At 34.2% G+C, this 27,391-nt stretch overlaps 2 protein-coding genes and 1 pseudogene across 2 annotated transcripts in view; 2 read left to right on the top strand and 1 right to left on the bottom strand.

Annotated features, from left to right (window-relative positions):
- The window catches only part of AlkB (alpha-ketoglutarate-dependent dioxygenase AlkB), a 50,247-nt gene extending 46,038 nt beyond the window's left edge, over nucleotides 1-4,209 (bottom strand). Inside the window, exon 1 of the mRNA XM_074177053.1 lies at nucleotides 3,910-4,209. Within this exon, the coding sequence (XP_074033154.1) occupies nucleotides 3,910-4,005 (96 nt within the window). The 5' untranslated portion in view covers nucleotides 4,006-4,209. The remainder of the gene's footprint in view (nucleotides 1-3,909) is intronic.
- A 562-nt stretch (nucleotides 4,210-4,771) lies between these two features.
- LOC141482940 (ubiquitin carboxyl-terminal hydrolase 2 pseudogene) lies at nucleotides 4,772-6,449 on the top strand (annotated as a pseudogene).
- Nucleotides 6,450-8,029: 1,580 nt separating this feature from the next.
- On the top strand, nucleotides 8,030-22,357 carry LOC111517942 (phosphatidylinositol-binding clathrin assembly protein LAP). Its single transcript, XM_074177038.1, has 2 exons — nucleotides 8,030-10,252; nucleotides 21,800-22,357. Exons 1-2 carry the CDS (start codon nucleotides 8,707-8,709, stop codon nucleotides 22,105-22,107), a joined length of 1,854 nt encoding a protein of 617 aa, XP_074033139.1. The 5' UTR covers nucleotides 8,030-8,706; the 3' UTR covers nucleotides 22,108-22,357.
- The last annotated feature ends 5,034 nt before the right edge of the window (nucleotides 22,358-27,391 follow it).

Here is a 27,391-nt window from a genome sequence, read left to right as displayed (position 1 = left end):
TAATTTCGAGTTAAAATGTAAACGAAAATCTTTTAAGGGTCTTCATCCCTGAAAAGAAAAGGAGTCAGATTTTTTTTATTCTGAGTGATGAAACGTTGTATGAGAGTATGAACGAAAAATAATTAAAAAAATATTCTTCAAGTATTAAAGTCAACTAATGAAGGTTTGCTTCATCCCTCGACTAGTGAAAACTAATTATTACTTTCAAGTAATAGTCCTTAGTAGTCCAAGTAATAGTCAAGTAGTAGTCCTTAGCTCGCACAAGTTTCTCAACTTCTGAGAGTTGTCGTTCGTATAGGGGCAACAGCTGATTAACGGGAAAACAGATTTTTAAACAGAATTCTGGATTCAGAAAGGTAGATGAATTTTTTAAATGACACGCCCCTCAAGTTGCTCCTCCCACACGTCTGGTGAGGAAGAGAGAGTATCATAGAGCCATTGTGAAATCTGGCACAGAGATTGGAGATAGGAACTTCAACCTACCTATCTGTGAGTGTGTGTATGTATGTTATTCAGGGTTGCTCGTTTTCAACTCAAATAATTTGTACCTCCCTACCATAAGCTCAAATAAATTGTACCTCCCTACCATAAGCTTCAGACCATATGTTTTATACTTTGTTGAAATCTGCTCATCATGGATCATCTGATAATGCGAAAAAATATAGGGTGATCCTTTAAAAAAAATTGTTGACATGCTCTGGGGGTGCGATAGGGAAAGTAATATCAAATGTGAATATGTAAAAATGTGTCCCCCCTGTATACTATTGTTGAGGTGTTTTTAATTTTTCCTGAAAATCATTGCACCAAAAGTTATTCAGGGTGACTCGTTTTGAATGGAATGCACTGTTTAAAGTATCCTACTCAATTGGGCCAGAAAGCAAGGTAGTAGAATTCATCCTTATACTTAAAGTCAGAATCTACTTTGAAACCACTTTTCGAAAGTTTTCGGATTCGAAAATTGGTATGTAACACAAATTCAAAGAATGTAAGCACTGCTTCTTCGTGACTTTTCAATGCGGATTAAATCTGCCAGTGGTATATCCAAAGACTAGCCTCGTAGTCTATTTCACAAGTGCCTTTCAGGTCAAACATTTTTTTTCCGCCTCCAAAAATTTGAACGAGGTGTTATATTCAAGTGCCACTTGCAAGAGTTGCAAAAGTTATAAACAATTAACTGAAAAAAAATGGGGTTTGATTTTTTGCGAATATGTCAAAAACTATTTGACATATTTCTAATTTGAAAAAAATATTCAAAAAAAGTCATTCTGCCCGGAACTGTAGGATCAATATTTATAATTTTCCCAAAGGGTTGAAAATACGTCCTAAAACGGGTACTAGGGCTTGCGCAAGACACGCCCACTTTGGACCTTTAATGAAAAAATTCCTATGGGAATCTATTGAGGCCTGTCAAAAAAAGCTCTAACAAAAAAATCTCAGATTTGTTATTCAACAATTATTCCTGTTTAGGTAGAAAAAATTGTTAATTAACTAATGCATAATTAACTGGAAAATCACGATAAAAATGTTTTGGTCGCATGATTATTGTTCCTTCATTTATCCAGAAGGTGCCTGAATTTTTTCAATTCCTAATTTTGATATTTAATAAGTCGAAATAAAGGTCCAAAGTGCGCGTGTCTTGCAAAAACCGGCGTGCATAACGAGCATCCAGGCGTGTTTCTTGAATACCAGAAACCATGAATCGAATATGTGTGTAGTCTTTTAGTCCATGCTACAACAGATATCCTTACCAACACTTTAAATCATTGGAACGATCATTTATCTTCAAATTATATCCTTTCGGCCTTTATATTCCTAACGAACAGGTTCTATACTTTTGTTGAATATGAGGAGCAGAATGAGCTAATAAAAATGCACACATCAACACACTGCTACATAGATAAAATGAAATTATTCATGGTAATGATCGCACTATATAATCTACTAAATGCTTTAAATGAATTATTTCTATGTCATTTCGATATCTTTCCACATTACCTTCGAACAAGTCTATGACATTCGAAGGTCTAGCCTTATTTATTTCTGTTTCTCACTAGAGAGTCACCATATTTCCAGTCTTTACAAGAATTGACTGTTTTACTTGAAACATTTTACTAATTTTGAGAAATCGAATGTGTATAATGTACAATAGTGAACCAGTCTACTTCAATCTTATACTCCAGAAATATCTACATCAAATTTATCACAATAAGTAAGTAAGTAAGTAAGTACTTTATTTAACCACTTTATTTACAGTTGCATATTTGTAGCAAGTCACAAAAGTTTGTTCATTGGATAAAAACATTAAGTAGATATAAAACTAGACATATACCACAATAGAATATAAACAGAATATACATATAAGAGTAAATAATTTAAAGATAATGTCTCAGTGAGCATAAATCAAATTATTCCACCTTGTTTCACCTTTTCTTCATATTCATCTAGTGATCTAGTGTATAAAAGATAGGTTGTGAAGGTCCACCGTTGTGGGACTATGTCACCAGACCCGTATTGTAGCTAGAGAAAGTCATTTTCAACATTTTTATAGAGAAATTAATAGTTTCAATTTTTTTGCTGTTTATTGTCCTTCTTAAAAATTATCATTACTTTTCATTAATTGTTAAATGAAAATTATCAGTTTACAATGTTTCTCATAAATTGTAAAGAATACAAAATAAGCAGTTCATCATAAATTTTTCTCAACAGTTTTTACAGGATCCTTATGAAGCAATTTTTGTAAAATTTGGGTTTAATGATGTCAAATATCGAAATTGATCAAGAAACAAATATGAAAAAAATTATTTTTTTTTAGGAAAAGAGTCCGTAAAGTTTTTAAAAATCAGAAGGGTTGAAAGAGTCTGGATCAAAAAAATAAAGCGCTTCACAAAAGTCAATACTTTTTTATAGTCGTTTTATAGATATTGATAACAAAGGGTTGTGTGCCAAGCTTGAGCTTGATAGCTTTAGAAATAATTAGGCATTAATTAATCCTGCGACCGGCACGTGGGGTGTGACATACCCCAGCCGTAGAAAATTCCATATAACTTTTCGAAATTGACGCCCCAGCGTCGAGATATTGTCAGTGGCTTCCACATATAGCCTCCACTCTCATATTCATCTCAAATCAGTCGTCGTTTGACATATATCTGGACCATGCAGAAATGAACTGCAAATCTTGCGTAGAAATGGCAAATATTGATGACCTGTAACTTTTTTTTTCATGATTTTCAATAATATTTTTTTTATTTCTAATTTATGTTTTATTACCTGTTTGAAACAGCAATTTGATATTTATTTAGTCTTTTATGTGCAAAAGACTTCTTCGAGTAAATCTATTTTTTCCACTAAAAGAACCCATTGTTTTGGTAAAGACGGAATATAACGTTTTTTTTGCTCGTTTTGGTAAATCGAAAATTATTTTATTGCAAAAAGAGATATTACAGTATAGAATTCTCATAACAACAATGTTTAAATTCAAAAAAATGTTAATTTTAACAGAAAAATCATATTGGGGTCTCGCACACCCCACGACGTGTCTACAAATGTTACAGAAGTCCACATGTCGGACACAGGGTTAAGATTCAAGTAAATAATAACATTTCAATGCTCTGTAATATCGTGAATGCAGCATATGAATTTATAATAGTTTTATTCTCAAAATAATCCACAGAATCAACCCCTCAAATATTTATATGATATTTCGAAACATCCTGTACAACTATGTGCATGAGTCATAAATATATATTTGTGACAAATGAGAAACAGTAATTCTTAGAACTTTTAAAATTAGAAAGACTATTGCATGGATCTACCTTAGATAAAATACAAATTTTATATAAGAATCAATAATTATTGATGCAAACTTTTCTTTAAAAATTTCCGTCTTCCAATTCATGATTATTAACTTACCTTTAACAATTGTCCTGATTTATTCATGTCCAGTACATCCTCTAAACTTGGTAATGGTTTTTTTGACTTATAATATTTAAAACTTCTTTTAAACATAAATAAACTCAAGCAAATAACTTTACAGAAAAAAGTGCATATAAATCTCAACTGAGTTAACAATGATAACTTCAAAATAAAGATAATTATTCAAATACCTTTGCTTCTAAACTCAGAAAAAAATTTTTGTTAAAGTTAGGTTAGGTTTGCTTTTCAGTTTTTAAGCCGTTTGGCCGTGTCTTCATGGGCAGCAGCCACTGCCGAAGCAGTTAAATTTGACATATTTTACTGCTCGAGCGGCAAACTATAAAATCGTTTGTTATTGTTATATTCACCTTTTCAAAAGTGAACTCTAAATCTGTTAACGTTCTCCCGACCACCCTCAAAAGTCGAGACTTGTGCTAGCTAAAAACTAACGAGGCCCTTTCTTCCAACGTGCAATTCCTAGCACAGGTCGAACCGTAAGCAGTGAAAAGCAATTATTTGCTGCTGTAAGTAATTTCCAAATATTTTTGATAGGCAGAATTACCCTGCGTAGAATAAATATATTGAAACCAAACCAGCATCATCAGCGGATTATCAAACTTCATGTTTTTGTTCAGGTGTAGAAAAAGTTATTTTGATAGGTTCAGAATATTACCTACATTTTATTTCTCAAAAAAAGACTGTAGAGTTCAATATTGGAAGTATTTTGCAAAAATGCATATTCTGAATGAGTTTTGAAAACTTAGATGATCTATATAGAATTAACTTTATTCATCCTTCGAAAAATTTTGTGGATTCAAAAAATAATGTTGATAATCCATTTCGCAAAAATTATCCAAAAATGACGAGAGTAAAGTGGGGGTGTTGGGGTATAAATCAAAAACCAAATTGTTTTCTACATAGATCGTCGCAGTTCTCAATATCAACCCTGTATATGCATTTTCAGAAAATAATCTCAATACCATTCCTCTAAAATTCTTAGAAAATGACAGAAATAATGTAGGGGTGTTGAGAGATGAATCTACACAGTCTATCACAAAAAAATTCTAAATGGGGTTATGAACAGAAATGCACCAAACTCAATATAAGGTTATGAGTTGGTTGAAGACACAAGATGTAATGAATTTCAGACTTACTTTTCGTGAGTTGACTTTGATAAAAATAGACAACCATGAAAAAATAGTCTGCGATAAAAAATATGTTTTTTCCAACTCACGCGTATGAAATTTCATGATGCCATTATTATCTATTTATTAAATTAAATTAAAATAAATTCGAAAAAACCACCATGAGCATTTCTGATTCAATTTCAAGACTTCACATTCCTCATTCCGTTTGTCCAATAATGGGAAGAATCATTACATCCGTGATTACTGGAATGAAAACAGCGGTGGCGAACGTATCACCAACACCTACAACACAATTGAATCAGTGAGACATTCCTCAGTCAAAACCCTTGGGCTTAATGGGTTGAAAAATATTGGCAACACCTGTTTCAAGAACAGTGCAATCCAATGTTTGTCAAATACGAGATGGTTACTGGAATATTTTGAAAAGGATGAGTACATGAAAGATATCAATACTAATAGTTCTAATACGGAGGGTGCTTTAATCAAAACTTTCGCAGAAGTTATCAAGGAATTGTGGTCAGAAGATTCATCGGATAGAGCAGTGAACACAGTCTCCTTAAAAAGTCAGATTCAGAGTTTTGCCCCTCGATTCATGGGTCATGCGCATCAAGACGCCCATGAGTTCCTTCGTTATCTTTTAGAAGGCTTACATGATGACGTTAATAGAATTATTGAGAAACCTAAACCGACCTTAACGGAGATTAACGAAAAATTGAGCGACAGCGAAAAAGCGCAAGAGTCTGGCTGATTTATTTGAGTACCTACATATAACTCTAAGATTGTAGATAATTTCGTTGGTCAATTACAATCCACGATGAAGTGCACACATTGTGGAGACTCATCTGTAACCTTCGATCATTTCTGGGATTTGTCACTTCCCACACCACAAAGAACTGGCCAATTGAATTTATCACAGTGCTTGAATTTCTTCACAAGAGAGGAAACTTTGGACGGACATGAAAAACCGACGTGTTCAAGTTGCAAAGAAAGAAGAAAATGCACAAAGTCTCTATCGATCCATAAGTTTCCCCGTATTTTAGTCATTCATTTTAAAATATTTTCTCAAACAGAAAGACTTAGAGGCAAGTTAAATGTTGCCATCGAATTTCCTCTAGACGGATTAGACATGAACAATTATGCAGCAGAAAATGTGACTCCTTGTCGTTATAATCTATATGAACTTTCGAACCACACTGGATCTACCTATAGCGGACATTATACAGCATTCTGCAGACATACTTATACTGGCACGTGGTACGAATACAATAATTCACACGTGTCACCAATTTCACCAAAATCGCTTGTGAGTGGGGATGCATACATCCTCTTTTATGTAAAGGAGAAAACAAGTTCGCACCTTTGAGCGTTTTGAAATGTTATTTTTGTACTGTTGTTTCAGTGTTATGATGAATTTGTTTTGGCTTCACACAGACTTTCGCCATTCATATTGGAATTATTATATAAATGAGTGTGGGTCCATTTGATTTGTTTCTATGTATGGGAAAGTTCAACGACACCTGCCGGACATATTAAAACTAAATGAGATGGTAAAACAAAAAACAAAGTCCTGTCAACTGTTCACATATATTGTTGTGATTTCTTGTACGTTCCGTGAAGTCAATTTATTTTACCTATTTATTATATAGTTTTTTAGGTCTATAATAAACGCACAAAAAAACATGACTCTCATAAATTCCGAATTAAATAACTCAAAACACAAAAACCCCAAAACAATAAGCATAACCCACGTTCAAAATTCAGTTATTTCGATCTGCTCTTAGATGTTTGAGTAATGCCATTATCGGTGAAATTCTTCTCTATACTTTTTCTGTGTTCTGTGCTACGAATGTAAATCTGAAATTTTTGAAAAAACCAGGCTTACTATATAGAAATAGACTCGATTTATTTAGACGAGGGATACCTGAAGGAAGGGAAAAGGTGTGGTTGCAAACAGGGTTGGCATCAATAAAATAGTGACAGCAATTCTGGCGTTATAGACACTAAATTTGAATTTTAGAGTTGAAAATCAATTTGCCATTGGCTTAATGCGCCTGAATGGAAGCAAAAGCCAAAACCGTTGCCAAAATATGGTCGTTACTTTATGAAGATCTATAAAATGTTTTTTCCATATTTTGGAAGAACAAAAATGAAAAATATTTTTTTCTGTTCGAAATGTACCAAGTGCCTATTACACAACTTTGCCAAAGAGGTTTTTAATATCATTTCAGTGAATATAACTATCAATTTTCATTAAATATATGGTTTTGACACCATTGTTGAATATACTAACATGTGCTTTAATAAATCTCTCTACATATTATGTTAAGGAAGTTTTGAAAATCTCATCAAAATCTGTTCAAAAAAAATCTGTTTTTCCGTTAATCAGCTGCCGCCCCCCATACGAACGACAACTCTCAAAAGTTGAGAAACTTGTGCGAGCTAAGGACTAACGAGGTCTTACCTTTTAACGTGTGATTCCTAACACTGTAGCAGAATCATTCCAGCTTCAACCAGATAAATTCTCTCGAGAAAAATATCTGGTCGAGGCGGGAATCGAACACAAGACCTTCCGATCGTGAGTCAGACGCACTACCACCGCGGCCAATTCCACAATCTATAGATACCTTAAAATATATATTGTATCAAATGTGGAAAGTTAGTGTCTCTTATCAGCAGAATACTTTCTGTGAAAGTGTCTATAGAAAAGAGACCTCAACGAACGGCCGTTTTTTATATATGTGAGCAAAGATATAATTTGAGCTTTACATAGGATTGAAATGTCTAAGAGTCCTGTCCAGCTTTCTAGTTTGAAATCTTAGTGTCATTAATTTCCATCAAGTAACGGCTCAGTCCATTCATAATATGTATGATTCTGGGAGGACACCTAATGCATCATAATGTACAAGATAGAAATCGTAATACACAGAAATTTAATCCAACATAACGTCAAACGATAGAAATATCAATTGATCATATAGTACAAGATAGAAACGTACAGCGGCATAATGTAGTTTCATAACGTAATCCTGATTCTGGCACATTCATCTTCTTCACCATGTACTGAACACTCGATAAATACAATTATCTTCCTTTTGATACTTCGATTACTGATAAAATCTCGTTCGGTATGAATAAAACTGAAAACCCCAACCATAGTTCACGTTCATTATTACTGCTCATTGTTAATTTTTTACATCGGTTCAGTATCATTGGACAATTAATTCGACCAATCACTTGGCAGTGTCCGCCATATGCAGCCACAAATGTCAATAGAAAATGATGACATTTTTCAACCCCCCTATATAGTAACTATAAACCTGAAAAAACCGCTAAATTTGATTTTTTTTAAATTTATCGTTGAAATAGGGTTGCCAACAACCCAACACCAAATGCCTCCTGTTTTGTCAAGTAAAATACTATTCTATTCTGAGTTCTGAGCTCCTGAGATTCGATTGTAGCCTATGATATGTTGTTAAGTTGAACCTATGTTATTCCTGATATTGATTCCTCTCTCGGCGGCTGTCAGCTTCTAAGTACGTCCAAATGATCAATACAGTCGTCGGCCCAGGCTGGGTGGATTTTATTTTGTGTATTAAATTCATACGAAGCCAACGGTGGTGCAATAATATTGAAAAGTGAAAATATAATGGCAGGTCAAACAATAAATGACCGCTTATTAGCGGCCAAACACAGTCTAGCAGGACAAGGCCTAGCTAAATCTGTTTGTAAAGCTACTACTGAAGAGATGCTGGGTCCCAAAAAGAAGCATTTGGATTATTTAGTTCACTGTACTAATGAGCCTAATGTGTCCATACCCCAAATGGCAAATTTATTGATGGAAAGGTCTCAGAGCACAAATTGGGTAGTTGTATTTAAATCTCTTATTACTACACATCATGTAATGTGTTATGGAAACGAAAGATTCACTCAGTATTTAGCATCCAGCAATGTTTCCTTTCAATTATCGAATTTTGTTGATAAAACTGGAGTTCAAAGTGCTGTAGGTGCCAAAACTGGCTATGATATGTCCCCATTCATTAGAAGATATGCCAAGTACCTTAACGAAAAAGCTTTATCTTATAGATCAGTAGCTTTTGATTTTTGTAAGGTAAAACGTGGAAAAGAAGAGGGAACGTTACGAACCATGAATTCTGAAAATTTACTCAAGACGTTACCAGTTTTACAAAACCAACTTGATGCACTTTTAGAATTTGATTGTGTAGCAAATGATCTCACAAATGGAGTTATAAATATGTGCTTCATGTTGCTTTTTCGTGATCTCATTAGACTCTTTGCATGTTACAATGATGGAGTGATCAACTTATTAGAGAAATTTTTTGAAATGAATAAAAAACAATGTAGAGAAGCATTAGATTTATACAAAAAGTTTTTGATACGAATGGATAGAGTTGGGGAATTTTTAAAAGTAGCTGAAAATATAGGTATTGATAAAGGGGATATTCCAGATCTCACAAGAGCACCTAATAGTCTTTTACAAGCTTTGGAACAGCATTTGGCTTCACTTGAAGGCAATACTCCAACAACTGCAACCGCACAAAAGACTCTAAAATCAGGAGTTAGTGCATTGTCCAATACAAGCAATGCCTTTGGGACAGCTGTTAATGATAATTTTGAACAAGCAGCAGTGGCTGAAGAAGAAGCAGCTCTGAGTCACTATCGATCAACCGTTGGTTCTCCTTCAACTATAAATACTAATCCATTCTTGAGTGAGGAACCTCAAAATGATCCTGAGCCTATACTTGACTTATTTTCTGATGGAATAAGTGTTTCCCAGAAACCTAATGTCATACTACCAGCCAATGCAATGGATGATCTACTTTCTCTAGGAGGAAATCCTTTTGCAGATTTTTCTTCAACTGATGTTCCAGCAAAAGATGATAGTTTATCAGCCACTTATAACACAAGTAAAATGTGGGCTAGCAACGGATTTTCTGATAAAGATATGTTTCAGCAACCTTCAGCTTTTGTTGCACCCAACAATTTCAGTGGGTTATTCAATACAAACGAGGCTTCAGTATTTGATCCTATTACTGAACAGTCTAAACCTTCCATGATTACCCATACTTCCGTTCATGTTCAACCTTCTAGACCTGTTGCACCTTCTAAAATATTGACCGGAGATTTAGAGTCCAGTCTCACCTCTCTTGTGGAAAATTTAACTATGGATGCAGGTATGTTGAAAAATATTATACCTTCTTGCATAATTATTTGGTTGTTATATATTTATTTATCTTTTCATTTTCACTGAATTATTTTCCAACAGCTTGACTGTTGGATGTTTTCTAAATGTACTATAACAATAAATATTTCATTAAACGTTTCATGTCAACACGGCCACCATCAATTTTTTAAAGCGATAAAATCTCAAATCAGTGGTATATCACAATTGATATTTTTATAGTGTTTCATTTAAAATTAGCAGTGACATCAGTGACAACAATCAAACAGAAAAATAAAATATTTATAAAGAATTTTTGGGGGGAAATAAAACAAATACAGAAAATGAATTCTACGTGACAAACTACATTGGATGTTCGAATTGACGACCTCTCTGTTGAATGCACATAAGTTGTTTGTCCATACAATTTCTGTAACAATTTTCTAGCCCGATGGATGTAATGATATTACATGCATCTCTTATTTTTTGTTTGAGATGGTCGATATCTGTACTTGGTGTTGAAAAAACTTTATACTTTATATAAGTATCCCCAGAAAAAAATCTAAAGAAGTAAGGTGTGGGAATCGAGCTGGCCAGGTAATTGGTCCATTGTTTCCAATCCATTTTGTTGGGAATATCACATCTAAATGATTCCTTACCATTTCTGAATTATAGTGAGGGGCACTATTTCGTAGAAAATATTGTATTTCATGCCTGATGTTCAGTGGCAATTCATCTTGGTAGCCTTCAAACTCATTGGATTCAAACACTCATCGTGAAAGAAAGGACCTAGTATGTTTGTTTAAAAAATTCCCAACCTTTCCTGAAAATTGGTTTCTCTATATAAATGTTCATTCGTTTTATTCCACCTATAATGGATGTTTCTGTTAAACCAACCATTGTTGGTGAATTTTGATTTGCCCGGCCATATTATTTTTTACAAATATTTCCAATTTCCCTATTTCTACGTCTTAACCACTTCGCAAATTTTATACTCCTTCCCTAATCCCTTTCATTAAGGTAATGAACTTTGCGTTTCCTGTAGCATTTGTATTTTTTTCTTTTTTCAAATATTTCTGGAAGAACATTTCTAATCAAAAACAATCTTTATTGAAAATATTTTTGTAACTGACTAATACTAAATTGAAAAAAAAAATTTCACTTTGTTAATCTCAATGAGGTAATGTTTGCTTACCCAAAACTTTCGTTCGGTTCCTCACACTTCCAGTAACAACACATTTTCTAATTTAAATTTTGTCAAATATGTCAAATATTTCTTGCCAAAAGAGGATTTTACTTAATTTTGCATAAGTGAATTGCATATCAGCCCTTTCGTCATTTGAAAACATCTTCAATATGTAACCGAGTGCGTAAATGTTTGACAGTTCTTAACAGATATCAACAACTCATTCATTTTTCCTACCATATAAACCAAGCAAAGCTCACGCAAATTACACAACAGTCGTATTTTGACCAAAAACTAATATTTTCGTTACTTCCAAGATTGAGATTTATAAAAATATTCTGTATAAAAACTGATTCAGGAGACATCAGCCTTTGAACAAGGATCACTGTAATACAAAAAATTGGGTAGGGGTATCTTCTTATAGAAATTATTGGGTAATGTCCAGAGGTAGGCCAATAGTTGAATGTGTTTGCAAGAAATCAAAACAATTTACAAAAGAACTAAAGACAGGACCATAAATAAAATTTGTTGTCAATAATAATGTTAATTATTTCAAATAGAACGCTATAAAAATATAAGTGTTTTCATTCACTTGTCCAAGGCATTCGACTCTTTATGGAGGCACCTTGTCAGATAAGTATGCCGTTAAACTGGGCGTAAAGTGTACAGCATCGATAAATAAATGATATTGAAGGATCCCCAAACATCAAACAATACATCTAAAACTAACTAACTAACTAACTGATCTGATCGTATGAAGTGACCAGAACAATTTATGTTTTTATAATTTATTTAGGAGCTTTTACAGAATTGAAAATCAAATACATGTTTCATCAAGAACTTGACATTAGTGTGCAGTTGTCCAAAAATATGCCATTTCATTATAGTCTATAGTTCTATAATCGTGAAAGGTGATTTCAATATCAATTACAATGACTGTGATTCTCTGGTTAATGAGTCACTGAAGAACTTACTTTTATCATTTGACTTAAGTATGCACGTTGATACGGATACTCGCATCTCTCGATTTTCTGCATCCTGCATCGACTATGTCTGTAGCAATATTGACAAGCAAAATGTTTCATGCACCGTTATTCCATCCGGATTATCTGATCATGAAGCAGTGATATGTTCTATTCTTTCAAAATCAACAAAAAAACAAACCATACAAAAGTATGGTAGATTGTTCAGTTGTTCAAACTATGATAGGTTCTATCAAAACTGCCTTGAAATATACTGGGTGAGCATACTCTCTGAATGTGACCCCTTTTTATCATTCCACAGTGCATTGTCTGATGTGTTCAATAAGTCATTTCCAGAACAAATAATTAAAAATAAATGTAAACAGCCATCGGTGACAAAAGGACTGAAAACATCCTCTAGAAACCTGTGTTCACTGCATTATATCAGAAAATTCACAAAAGAAACATTTTTCTGGAACTATTTCAATGATTACAAAAAAGTCTATCGATCCACTATCAGTCTAGCTAAGAGAATATATTACAGCAACAGAATGGGGGAATTGAAGAATAAAATTAAAGAAACTTGGTCAATTATTAGTGATATAAGAGGTAAAATAAAAAATAAAAACTCTGAACTCTCACTTGATCCTAATATAATAAATGAGTTCTATTGTTCTATTGCTGAACAGTTGAGTAACACAATTCATGCTCCATATGATCCATTGATCAACTTAGAAAATATAAAAATTCATGAAAGTTTTATTTCATATGACACTAACTTTAATGAATTGTTCAAAACACTTCATGATATTAAAAACAAAAACACGGCGGGATATGATGATATTTCCGTTAAGATTCTTTTGAATTTACCGCTCAATGCTCTAGAAACTTTGGTCGCCCTTATTAATACCTCATTCAGAACTGGCTCATTTCCTTCTTCCCTGAAGACTTCCATTGTCATTCCACTACATAAAGGTGGTGATTTAGATAATCCCTCCAATCTGCCTCCTATTTCCTTAATACCGACTTTAGTAAAAATTATTGAGAAATTAGTCAAAGTACGTTTAGTTGAATTCTTGAAACTGCACTGTATTATAAGCAAAAACCAGTTTGGGTTTCAAGCCGCAATTTTTTGCGATATTTCAAAGGCGTTTGATTGCGTCAATCATAAAATTTTATTAAAAAAACTTCACAAATATGGATGTAAAGGTGTAACGAACACTTGGTTCGAATCGTACCTTTCAGGTCGGAGTCAAATGGTGAGTACAACGGAACTCTCGGAGAACAGGGCCATTGAATCTGGTGTACCACTGCTATATATGAATGACATATCTATGATTAACATATCTGGTAGTTTCACTCTATTCGCGGATGATACTACAATATTGTGGAAAGAAAAAAACTCAATGGAGCTAAATAAAATAATATCATCCGACTTGAAAAAGGTGAAGAGCTGGTGCGATGAAAATTTACTCTCTCTAAATGCATCCAAAACGAATATATCATTCAAATGTTCGCTTGATGACGTTTCAATAGATGCTGCCATATTACAAAATAAATTAAACACAATGTTCCTCGGTGTATTCATTGATAATAGGCTGAAATTTGATGAATACCTTAAACAACTGAAGAGTAAGATCTCAGGATGTTATGCAGTTAGAGTGGTTTCAAATGAGTTGGGTTTCCATGTCGCAAAGACCGTTTACCATGCACTTATTGAATCACGACTACGTTATGGAATACCTCTTTGGGGAGCATGCAACTCATTCCTTCTCTCTTCTGTATTGATATTACAGAAGAGGGCACTAAGATGTCTCTGTAAAGTCAAACCCAGAGAATCGTGCAGGAATTTGTTCACTGCCAATAAAATGTTAACAGTCATCGCACTTTTTATCTTAGAGACAGTTTGCCTTATTTATAAACATAAATCGAAGTTTAACTTTGCTTCTACTCCTTATGCTACTCGCAATAGCAATTATACCTTTAGACTTCCCATCCCAACTTCGAATTTAATCAAGGATTCCATACACTATAATGGTGGTAAATTGTTCAATCATTCACCATTAGAAATGAGATCTGCAAATTTAAGCAATAATCATTTCAAAAAGGCGGTGAAGAACCTACTTGTTGATAGACCCTATTATAGTTTGGAAGAGTATTTTAGCGAATCATTTTAACAATATATTAGCAATTTATTCTTTGTACTATCACTTTATACATGGTGGTATTTTATCTATACATTTTTAGAACTTTTTTTATATTTACATTCATATATTTTTGGAACTTCTTTATATCTACATTAATACTTTTTTAGTACTTTTTTATATTAACATTGTATTTCTTGGACTTTTTCAATAAGATGCAAATTTTCGAACAATAAAGAATATTTTGATTTGATTTGATTTGAGAATATAATGAAAACAATTTTCCCACACACGAACTGAAGCACTATTTTTCAAAAAGATGACTCCAACCTTTTTCATTGTACTACCCCCATTTTCAATACTGTAATTAAAATAAATATATTTCCTCTTTTATGGAAAAAACCACTGTTATTTCATTACAAAAGCAAGACAATCCTTGATAGCATTTGGGACAAACACTTTAACGAATCATCTATCACAAAGTGATTCTCAAAGACCAGATTGAATCATTTGTTTATGCAAATTACCTAATTAGTAGCATTCAATCTTGATTTCGAGAATCCCATTGTACTACCACTACAACATTACTCAAGATTTATTTAAAGCAACAAATGACATTGGCCTTACTACAATGGTGCTTCTTATTGCACTAAGACATTTGATACTTTAAATCATTAACTACTTTGTAGAGAGCTAGCTTTCTTGCAATTTGATAATGGCGTTCTTCAACTGCTATATAAACATTTAATACTTGGACTTGACCCATATATTCTGATGAACAGTATTTGAGTGCTTTGTCAGTGAATTTTGGAGTGCCATGAAGTTTAAGTCTTTGCATTATTAGTACGACATATGCTGTCTATGCTGATGACACTCAGCCGCATTATTCATACATCCTTGGAATTATCAAGAGGCAGACAGAAATATCAATCATGATCTGTAGCACGCATTCACCTTGAATAGTAACATAAGGCTTGGGATACTTTTGCAATAAGAAAAGTGGGAAAAAAATTTGATTAGGTTCCAAAAGCTATGATCTCTCATTGTAAGGTCTCTTAATATTATATGTCAGCTATTTCAGAATAGAAATGTTATGAACTCTACTTTAAAATTACAAGTTTGTGAAATATTAATAGTATCTAGTCTCTTATAGCGCGACATTATTTTTAACCCTTCTTATAATTACAACGTAATAAAATGACGTCACACACAATTATATTTCAAAACTGATGTTTCAAAAAATCCTCAACACAATAGGGTTCTAGATCTACAAGTATCTTTTTGATGTTTTTTTTTATTGCTACTAGCAGAATGTCTAACAAGTACTGGTACCTTGTTGTAAAATTTCATTTCCATATAATAGGGAGATTTTTCAGTAAGTCTCAATGTATGATATGGATAAATGAGGTCATGCCTCCTATTGTTATATTCGTGTTCTGTAGCATTTAGATTAAAAAGTTCTCTATTTTTAAACAAATACATCAAACATTCAAAAATATACAGAGCATATACAGTCATGATGTTATTATTCTTAAAAACTGTTCAACAAGAGTCTTTATAATGTTTGTATTTGATTATTCTAATTATTCTTTTTTGTATAACAAATATTGTATTTGTATTCTTGTTGGCTCCCCAAAAAATTATTCCGTATCTCATGACAGATTCAAAATTTGCAAAGTGAAGAGATAAAGCTGCTTGCTTTTCTAGATGTTTACTGATTATTCTCAGTCCATAGGACACTTTTTCAAGCTTTGAAGAGATTTCCTCTATACGTTGTGACCAGTTCAGCCCATTCATCAATGTAAACAACCAAAAACTTGATTTCATGCGATAACTGAAAGGAATTATTGAAAAATTATACATCATTTGGTTTTTCCTCTGCTGTTAGATAGTTTGCAAGTAGCATTACTTTAGTTTTCGACTCGTTCAATAACTTATTTGTTTTCAACCAGTTTTTTTGTTTTCTGATAATTGTTACAATAGTTTACCATCATCTCCGGATATGTTTCTCCCCCTGCCAGAAGGCTTGTATCATGCCCATATATAGTTATAAACTGATTATCTGCTAATTCAAATTTGCATAAATCATTCATAAATATAACGAACAACAGATGTTATAATATCAGACTTGAAGTTTCTTAAGTCTTTAATGACACTGACTCTCTGTTGTCTGTTTGCTAAATATGATTGAAACCATTTCAGAGCATTTTCTCTTATTCCATATTTCTCTAATTTGATTAACAAGATATTATGATCTAGACAGTCGTATGCTTTTGACGGTCGGTAGCCAAGCGGTTCGGCGTGGGTGATTTATTCACTCACTCGAATTGATTGCCGTGTTGGTCGGTGGTTCAAGCCCTAGTCTGAACGATCGATCTTCACTTGCTATCGTCCAACCCGTGTTAGGAATCACACGTTAAAAGGTAAGACCTCGTTAATCCTTAGCTCGCACAAGTTTTGACTTCTGAGGGTTGTCGTTCGTAGGGGTGCGACAGCTGGTTAACGGAAAAACAGATTTTAAACAGATAGACAGATACCCAGAGCTAGATGCCGTTTTTCCATTAGATCAATTATGTTCTGCGTATATTGGAAGATTGCCGTTTGTGTTGATTTTTTTTGTAAGTAGCCATGTTGATTATCACTGAAGAAATTACACTCATGAAAAAACTGTATAACTTTATTACACATTGCGGTTTCAAATAATTCAGAGAAACTTGGGAGTAAGCTTATGGGTCTATAATTTTCAATACTATTTGTATCCCCTTCTTTATGTAATGGTTGTATAACTGAAAGCTTGAGTTGTGAAGGAAAAATGCCAAAGTTCATGGAATTGTTGATTATGTGTGTTAAAATATCTTTAATTACTATTGTGCATTTTCTTATCAAACAAGTTGGAATTTCATCTTCTTCGTTTGAATATTTGTTCTTCAAATTATTTGACATTACAACCACATCATTTGGAGTTATTGGTTGTATACACATCGACTGAGGGTTTTCCATTATTTCACAAGTGATATGTTCATTATTATTCTTAACTAATTTTGAGGATATTCTGCTGAAATAATTATTTAATTTATTCAATATATCGATTGGATCACCCTGTATGTCACAGCTTTGCCTCTTTACTTTGCAGGTAATTTCGTTGCAGATACTCCACATACATTTTGTTTTATTATCAGAATTTTTTATACGGTCTTTATAATTTTCCTGTTTCGACGATATTAACAACTTATACTCAGTTTTTGTTTTCAAGTATTCATATCTTTTGTGGGTACCTTTCATTGAGTTTCGCAGATTGAGTTTACATGTAATCATTTGGGCTGTATGATCTGAAGCACGAGTCTCAAGTACTTTTGTAATGTACCCCTATAATTTGTAAATGCAACTTTTGGAATTTTTTGTTATGCGTGTATATTCATCAATAACTTTATACATATCAAAGGAGCTAGCTAAAGCTAATAGTTTTGATTTTTCATTATTATTTTCTTTCAGTTCAGTGTTGTAATCACCTACTATAAAGACTAATTTATTATCACTTGTGACATTCGTTAACAAATATTCAAATTTATCAAAAAATATACTCATTGAACCTCTACAAGGTCTATAAAAAGATACAACTATAATTTTTTTTTATCAGAAAGGGAAACTTCAATACCTGAACATTCGAAATTTCCCCTTCAACTGACAGTTTCGATATATCCTTTAAACTTTTATAGTTTATCCCATTTTTACAATATATATCACTTCCCCCATGTTAATTTTCTGTACGACAAAAGGATGGTGCTAGATTGAATTTTTCTATTCCAATACATTCCAGTTGGGTAGTTGATTTCCAATGCTCAGTAACACATGAAAAATGACAGTCACTGTTGTTCGCCAAAAAATGTTCTATTTTCTCCACACTGTTTTGCACTGGATTGCAAGACCAATATTTCTAAAATTGTGTTGTGCTGTGAAGAACTTTCTTCAATATTCGATTTTTTTATTGAAAATCCTCTGCACTAGTGCTGTACTGATTGAACTTACGAAAGTTGAACCTACGAAATGCTACTGATTTGCAGGGTTATAAATACTATTTTTGAATTTATAATCAATCCCGAACATGAAACATTTGTTCTAACTCTCTTCTGTGGGAAGTTCTTTTACCGTTATTTCTGCACCTTTAAAATAATCTTGGGCTTTTATATGATTTTTTTTCAGGAGTAACATGCCTTCTCACTCTGTATAAGTACAGCCATATTTTTCTAGGGACTCCAAAATCTTCCGAGGAATCACTTTCCCCAAAAGTTTTTTTCAATGGCCTCCATTTCTTATATGTGATATGCTTGAAATTATCACTCTCCAATTCTTCTTTTTCTTGCATTAAATGCACTATTTCTAACATTTTTTCTCTTTGTGCCTGTTGGAGTTCTTGATTGAAATTTTTTCGTACCGCTCCCGTATTTCCAACACTCGCTGATTGATTCGGCAGCGACGTGGGTGTTTGATCAGTTGAAATTCCCGTTGTCAAGGTCTTGTTTTGTTTACTGCTGGTTTTTGTAGAACTTGTTTATAAGTACCAATTCCATTTTCATCAGTTTTTCTTCTAGGAGAATATTGTTGCTTCTTAATAATTTGGTGTTTTCTAATAAAAGATTATATTTTTCATCTTTTTCCTTTAAAAGTGATTTCAACATACGGACTTCAATTTGAAGCTCACTTTCCTTGCTTCCAATTACATCTTTATCACATTGTTGGAAGATGATTCTGGTATCACTTATTTTCTTAAACTCCAATTTCATTTTCCCAGCACAGGATGAATGAAATATGTTTCTGCATATAATGCAGACTAAATTTTTCGTTGATTTTGATTGGCAACATTCAAATTGCTTTTCTTTAAAGTTTTCATCACTTATTTTACAGAACTCATTTATCGCGTGGCTACTAGTCTGCGCAATCTTGATCTTTCTTGATAATAATAATAGTAATACCCGTTTGGAGTAGTGGAATTGACTCGATAGAAGCTGTATCAACTCGACGTAAAGACCCAAAAAAAATGATGCGTCACCATAGGAGTTTGCATCCCAATTCGTCCATTCCACGGCTGTACTTCCCACGACAACAGTATGTTACTGGAGGGAGTCTGTAAAGTCATCAGTAGTTCGAATCCCCATTTCTGCATGCGCCGCGAACATGAGAGAGTAGGAATTCGAGCATTTCTTTATTAGGGCAGCTGCCCGAGCGGCTGATGAACTTTGTTCAGTTTTCGACACTGAACGAGGTGATCACAACTCTGTTACCGAATTGGAACCCGTCCAGCAAAAGGCTCATATAAAAACCACAGAGACCGATTCACTCTTGCGGCAACACAAGCCAATGCCAACAAAATTGAAGACCTCCGCTTATCAACGCATCCGACCTAAACTTTCCTCAGGGCAAGTGGACTGAAGTCGGAAACTGAGGGGTTCATTATGACCTGCCAGGATGGTGTCTTCAACACCTTAGTCTACCGCAGTCACGTGATGGGTATACGGGTTCTCGACACAAGATTCAGGGCCTGCCGCGATGCGCCTAATACCCTAATGGACTTGTGTCAGCTTGTCTAGCATATGCGGTCTGAGTCTATATTCATCGACACAACGCGACCCTAAGAATGTATTATTACCACATACGTCACCACATATCATCCGAAAAGAGAAAGAAAAAATGGATGTAATATTGAAAGTTTCTCTTCAAACTCCATAGACTCTATCCAAACCACTCTGTCAATATGGTTGTTTTGAATATTGGAGTCCTTGGTGGAATGGTGCCCTTTCTACTCTCGAATCTATGGCTTGCCATACTAAGGTAGAAGTTTCAGCCGGACAAATGCAGAAGGCTGTTATTCTTGGCTCACTACGTCTGCATGATTTTCGGTCCCAATGATCACAATGCTGACGCGCCATACCAAAAATCACAAGAACATTGGAATAAAAACAAGTAAAGTCTCACAGAATTCGCATTACATGCTTAATTTGCTTCAAGCTGTCCTAGGATAAATCATAAGAGTTACAAATTTTGTTAAAATTATTACACATTGGTGATTTCATGAGAACATTGTGTCTTGGTCGAGAATGATAGAAAGTTAAATTGTTTCTGCCTGCGAATTGCTGTATTTTGAAATTCAGCTTAGTAGTAGGTTTATGGAGGATGAGATAGAAGCCAAGCATCTTCTGAACTCTAAGCTTTCAAAGTTGAATCCGTCGATTATCAGCTGGTAATCTGTTCCCCGCTTGAATATATACCATCAACTTTGAAAGTCAAGTATTTGAGGACCTTCCGCTTCTCAATAATATGTGAAGCACAGTAATGACTCTATATAGTAGAACGATATTTCAACTCTAACTTAACATAAGAAAAATATAAAGTCTTCAAAGCTACATGTTAGTAACAGTTCTGCAATTGTGCACTAAAAATCACATATATCCTATATGCCTCTGAAAGTTTAAGATCAACGTGCCTAAGAAAACTCAGTTCAGAATCGAAGACAACCCTCTAGATCTGTTATGGAAGTATCTCGTAATGAGGCAGTTCCATTCAGATTATATGAAAATTTGAAGAATAAAAATTATCTTTCTATATTTTTGAAGTTTTACATTTGGATACATCAAGTGATGAATTATTAGCCAAATACCACATTCAGGTTATTTTAAAGTTGCTCACAATCGGTTGAGTGCAATATTGCTAGATAAAATTTCAAATCATCTGAATAAAGCAGATAACTCTCAGCTATATTACTCATACATTCTGGGTAATGGTGAGCAGCTGTCAAAAATGTCAGTTGTGACCAGTGGTATACATTATCAATTTGAATAGTAACAGACCGTAACTGAATTTTTTTGAACCCCAAATTGAAGGAATGGAAATTGAAGGTTTGATTAATATAAGGCTCGAAGACCTAACAGCAGAGTGGAGATATCAATATTGAGACATCATTCATGGCCCTGTTCTGATACAGGTCGATTTAAAGTGTCTTCAAAAAGTTCAGTATGGGGTTCATAAATTTTACAACATTATTACAACAAGTCTGACTGGTGACTTGAAATAAAGGTTTTTTTCGGATGCTGGCCCTTATAACCCTTCCAAGTTTTTATGACTACTGGTTATTTTTCATTAAAAAAAAATCGATCGTTTTGTGTTCATTCTGGTCTCTTGCTCAATTTCGATATTTTACATCATGTGTATGAAATGTTTGAAAAAACAACAAAAACATTAGAATATCTATATAAAGCATCACATTTCTATTTTAGGGAGTAGAAGTTCCCAGTGGAGTTCACCCAAAAACCAACCAAAATCTGCTTCCGGAAACTGGCAACCCCAACCCATGACAGCAACATCAGCGCCTTCATATAGACCAATGACTCAGACTTCAATTGGCCATCAATCCAGCACTATGAATTCCCAGACGGGGTTAGGTCAGCCAACACATTCCATGATTACACCTTCTAGTCAGTTAATGGGATTTCAATATCCTACTCAAGACAATACCAGAACAAATGTATCAACACAGAATATTCAAAATCCAGAAGTAATTTTTGATCCTTTTGGAAACCTATAAGGATATTTGGTCTCTAGGGAAACAGAAGTGATTCATTGGTTTACTCGAACAAGAAATTAACCCGGTTACTCATTTAGAATATATTAAATATGGCTAGTAACAAAGTAGTTATAAAAGGTTGTTGACCATGACATCTCATGTTCATTTGTTGCTCTCTAAATGCTCTTAATATTATTTATTGAATATTATGATTTTTAAGTTTTAATTGTGTGGCTTCAAGAATATAAATATATATATTTGTTGTTTTGTATCCGTATATTTGAAAGAAAAAAGGTATCTTTCATAAACAGCAGTTTTGAAATTGAACAAAAAAATTTTGAGTTAGCTTCCATCCAAAAATGGAAAACAAAAATTAACAATCTATTATCCACAAAACCTATCAGTTCCATGACAGTGGACTCGGAATAATGCACTTAATAATTACACCCTTTGAAAATAATTTATTAAGATACTGGGATACAATATATTCAAATGGTACGTAAACTCGGTCATACTACTTATACTAGATATAGGTACATGGTAAAATTTATTAAAAAAAACTTCAGTAAAAGTATGTAAAACTATGAAAAAACTATATAATGGTGGCATAGGAATAATTTTCTTCAAGTTTAATATGGCGGCACTATGACGTCATCTATAGAAATATTGTCGAACAACTTGATGTAGGAAGAAACAAAGACGATGTTTGCACAGTTTTAGAATAAAAATTCAAAAATTGAAACTTTTCACCGAGTGCACGTACTTCTTTTTTTTTATAAATGCATTTTTATTTCATTTGTCTTGAAAATTTCAATTGGAAGTGTTATTTTTTAAACTTTGACATCGAAGTGTACCTCTTTTACTACAAAAAAAAGTCGAAGATACTACGCTGTTCATTTTTCTGTTCCAGTGAAAAATTGAAAGTGTGAAAGCTGCTCTATATCATTGTGAGTTAATGACTACCTACTACTTACTCTTCTATTCGGAAGATTCGTCACAAATAACTACCTATATATGGAAGACGTTGCGCAGGTGCCTGATTGTTTTACTTCAGGTTTATGTCCGACAGCTGGGTTAGTTGCTGTTTATCGGTCGAGTATCTGCCACACGTACCTACTAAGTCGTAGGTTTACATAAGAGGCTAGGGTATGGTGTTTTCACCTGAACGGGAGCATGTCATATGCACTTCTCCGGAAGATATTCAATCACCATTCTGACTCTCACCCCGGAGTATGTGTTTGAGGAGTTGTTTTCGGACCTTATTGCAGATGGCCCTAACTAACTTATCGAAGCAGAAAGTGGAATTGTCTGGCCTGACATTATTATATCTGGTTCGGAGACATTTATCTTTTTGGAGAAAACCGATGTCTGGGTTTTTGTGGCATTGAATTGAACCTGGTTACTTTCATCCCAATTCGAAATCACTTTTAGGTCCTCATTGAGATATGCAACCTTCTGCTGCCGGTGAAGATTTGCATTCGCAGCCGATGTCCTGGAATCCAAATGGAATGACGAGTCAGTTGTTCCGTTTTTGATATAAATAGGAAAGTGATCACTAGAGATTGAGGTGAAGTTCCTCCGTTATGTTTTCGACCGTACGACTTTTTTAGTTAGTTCTATCGAAGCCCGAATAGGGTGACCGGCATTGAAATTCCTTGTTCTTATTCAAGGGAAAGAAATTTGTTGGATGAGATTCTTCAGATCGTTTTTCTGCTGGTTAGATGAGTTAGGTGGAATATATATATATATATATATAGATGTTGCCTCCTGCCTCCAAACCCGTATATAGTCAGTGGAATGTGTTGTGCATCATAAAAATATATAGAAACTCCGTCGCTGGCTCTGAGTCTCCTTGTCTATTATTATGGAACCTAATGAAATGTCTCAAGTTGTTGGTTTTTGAGTTGTGAGAATTAGTATCCTAAAGGCAAACTATAGACGGTTTAAAATCTGACAGTATTTTTTATGAGCATGTCTAATTGAGACTAATATCCATTTAAATTCCACTAAAGAATAGACATTTTAATAAGCCGATTTCACTAGGTACTAATTGCTTATATATTTTGCGTTTAATATCATCTAGATTTCATTTTTCTTTCAAATGGAATATGAATATAATTTGGATAGTAGATCTAGTAAACCCTGTATATTGTTCGTATAAGTTTTGGCTATGCTGCGTGGATCCGATGAGCCATAGACATTTTCAAGTCTGCGATTTATTCGCAAGACATATTTCTTTGTAGAGGTTTCAAAAAATGTTTTTGTAGGCTCAATCAATTATTCGATTGAATTTTCATTTTTTGAGTTCAGTTTCGATAAAACGGCCTATATTCGTGAGAGCTGAATTTGTGTACACAACACTCTAAATCGCGGAAACGTGCTTTTAGCCTCAATAGTACACTGCAGCCAAGTGCAAAGATGGACAACACTTGGTTACCAAAAACAGTTCTAGTTAGGAAATTTGTAGGAAACAACATGTCCACGTGACTTCTGGGTCAAGGGTATAAATATAGATATAGATGTTATCGATTGTGTATGATCCAAATCAAAAAGAGAACAAATCGCGGACACAACACTCTAAAAAGGTGGGCAAACCGAGGACACTTTGTTTCTGGCTATTGGCCTCATTAGCGCGGTGCAGCTAAGTGCAAAGATGGGCAACACATATGACTCTGTTCATATATGTTGTTTACTGTTTTCGGCCACTATCTTTGCACTTGGCTGCACCGCGCAGATGATTAGGCCGATATCCGAAACGTGGTGATAATGTCAAAGATGAACGAATGTACACCCGGGATGACTGTTCAGCATATGATACCATCTGCGAGGCTATGCCAAAACACACGCACCCACACACGCTCCAACACATACATAAATGGGTGGGGAAGCGAGGACCGTGTAATTATCTATAAGGTTCCGAGGACACAGTGGAGAGTACAATTTGCGAAGTGGTTAAGACTTATAAGTAGGGAAGTTGGAAATATTTGTAAAAAATAATATGGACGTACAAATCAATGTTCACCAACAATGGTTGGTTTAACAGAAATATCCATTATAGGTGGGATAATACAAATGAACAACCAATTTCCAAAAAAGGAAGAATAAATGTTTGGTCGGGAATTGTGGGAACAAACATCCTTGGCCCTTTCTTTTACGATGATCATTTGAATGGTGAAATGTATCTTCATTTTCTATTCAATGAATTCGATGGCTACTTAGATGAATTACCACTGAATATCCGCCATGAAATACAGGACAGTGCTCTTCACCATAATGCAGCAATAGTAAGGGAACATTTAGATGCAATATATTTCCAAGAAAATGGATTGGAAACAATGGACCAATTAACTGGCCAGCTCGATCCCCAGATTTTACTCCTTTCGATTTTTTTGTCTGGAGATACATAAAGGATAAAGTTTTTTCAACACCAAGTACAAATATCGACCATCTCAAACAAAAAATGAGAGATGCATGTATTAGTATTACATCTATTATGCTAGAAAATTGCCACAGAAATTGTTTGGACCTACAAACTTCTGTGAATTGAACAAAGAGGTCGTCAATTCGAGCATTCATTGTAGATTACCATGTAGCTTCGATTTTCCGTATTTGTTTTATTTTTCCCAAAATTTCATGGTAAAATAAAATTATTTTTCTGTTTGATTGTTGTCACTGATGAAACGCTATAAAAATATCAAATATGATATACCTTTGGATTGAGAATTTATCGCTTTATCGATATCTGTAATAAAAAAGATTGGTCCGTATTTAAAAAAAAAAGTGGACTTAACACTCCCAAAAGGGGGGCAAACCGCGGACACGTGTTTCTGGCTATTGGCCTCATCAGCGCGGTGCAGCCAAGTGTAAAGATGGGCAACACTTGTTTGCCGAAAGCAGGAAACAACACATACGCACGGAGTCAACAACAGAAGCCAACCGCACATTTGTGGTCCCAGTTAGAAGACCTAGAATTCCCAGGCTACATCTAACATGACCACGTAGGCAGCTATAGCTACCTGCGTGACATCCGGGTCCAGGATATAAATACAGAGAGATATTTTATCGAGTGTGTATGATACAAATAAAAAATGTAACACATAGTGGACTTGACACTCCAAAAAGGGGGGCAAACCGCGGACACGTGTTTCTGGCTATTGGCCTCATCAGCGCGGTGCAGCCAAGTGTAAAGATGGGCAACACTTGTTTGCCGAAAGCAGGAAACAACACATACGCACGGAGTCAACAACAGAGGCCAACCGCACTTTTCCCTCTCTTTTTGAAGTGTTAAGTCCACTATGTGTTACATTTTTTATTTGTATCATACACACTCGATAAAATCTCTCTCTGTATTTATATCCTGGACCCGGATGTCACGCAGGTAGCTATAGCAGCCTATGTGGTCATGTTAGTGTAGCCTGGGAATTCTAGGTCTTCTAACTGGGACCACGAATGTGCGGTCCCTTTTTGGAGTGTTAAGTCCACTATATGTTACATTTTTGATTTGTATCATATACACTCGATAAAATCTATCTCTCTCTCTCTCTATATATATATATATATATATATATATATATGTGTATATATATATATATATATATATATATTATAATTACATAATCACGGTTGAAATTGCTGATGAATGTTTGCTGCCTTGTGATCCATATCACCCAGCCACAGTTTCATCAATTACCTCTAACGAAGAATTCAACAATCTGGAATATGAAAACTTTTACTTCGACTTCAAGAGAGGAGATTACATTGGACTTAACTTCTACCTGTCCACGGTAGACTGGGACTATCAGCTAGACAGAATAACAGATATAAATCATGCCACAGAAATTTTCTACGATATTTTATATAGAGGCATAAGCAATTTCATACCTTATATTCGCTCTAGCAAGCCAAAATTTCCTCGTTGGTTTAGCAATGATATAAAATATTTGATATTTGAAAAGAAAATAGCTCACAAAAATTACAAAAGTAGTAACAGATGGGACGACTATTTGATTTTCTCTGAATTAAGAAAACAGTGTAAAATAATGAGTAAAGAATGTTATGATAACTATATAAAAGGTGTGGAAAATAACGTGGGTATGAACATTAAGCATTTCTGGAACTTTGTTAACCAAAAGAGGAAAAATCATGGCTTTCCGGACACAATGTACTTGGGGGAACAATCATGTATAATAGGAAATGAAATTGCTAATGGCTTTGCACGACAGTTCCAATCAGTCTACAAACAAGACACTGATGGTACTCATTTATTTGAATTCAGTTACGAAAAAACTATCAATATGAATTCCTG

The sequence above is a fragment of the Leptinotarsa decemlineata genome, unplaced genomic scaffold, assembly GCF_025532065.1.
Source record: "Leptinotarsa decemlineata unplaced genomic scaffold, Ldec_3_MD MMD2_tig00002159_RagTag_RagTag, whole genome shotgun sequence".
In the NCBI taxonomy this organism is placed as follows: Eukaryota; Metazoa; Arthropoda; class Insecta; order Coleoptera; family Chrysomelidae; genus Leptinotarsa; species Leptinotarsa decemlineata.
The sequence above is the reverse complement of the archived record's forward strand: the minus strand, read 5'-3'. Positions and strand labels throughout refer to the sequence as shown.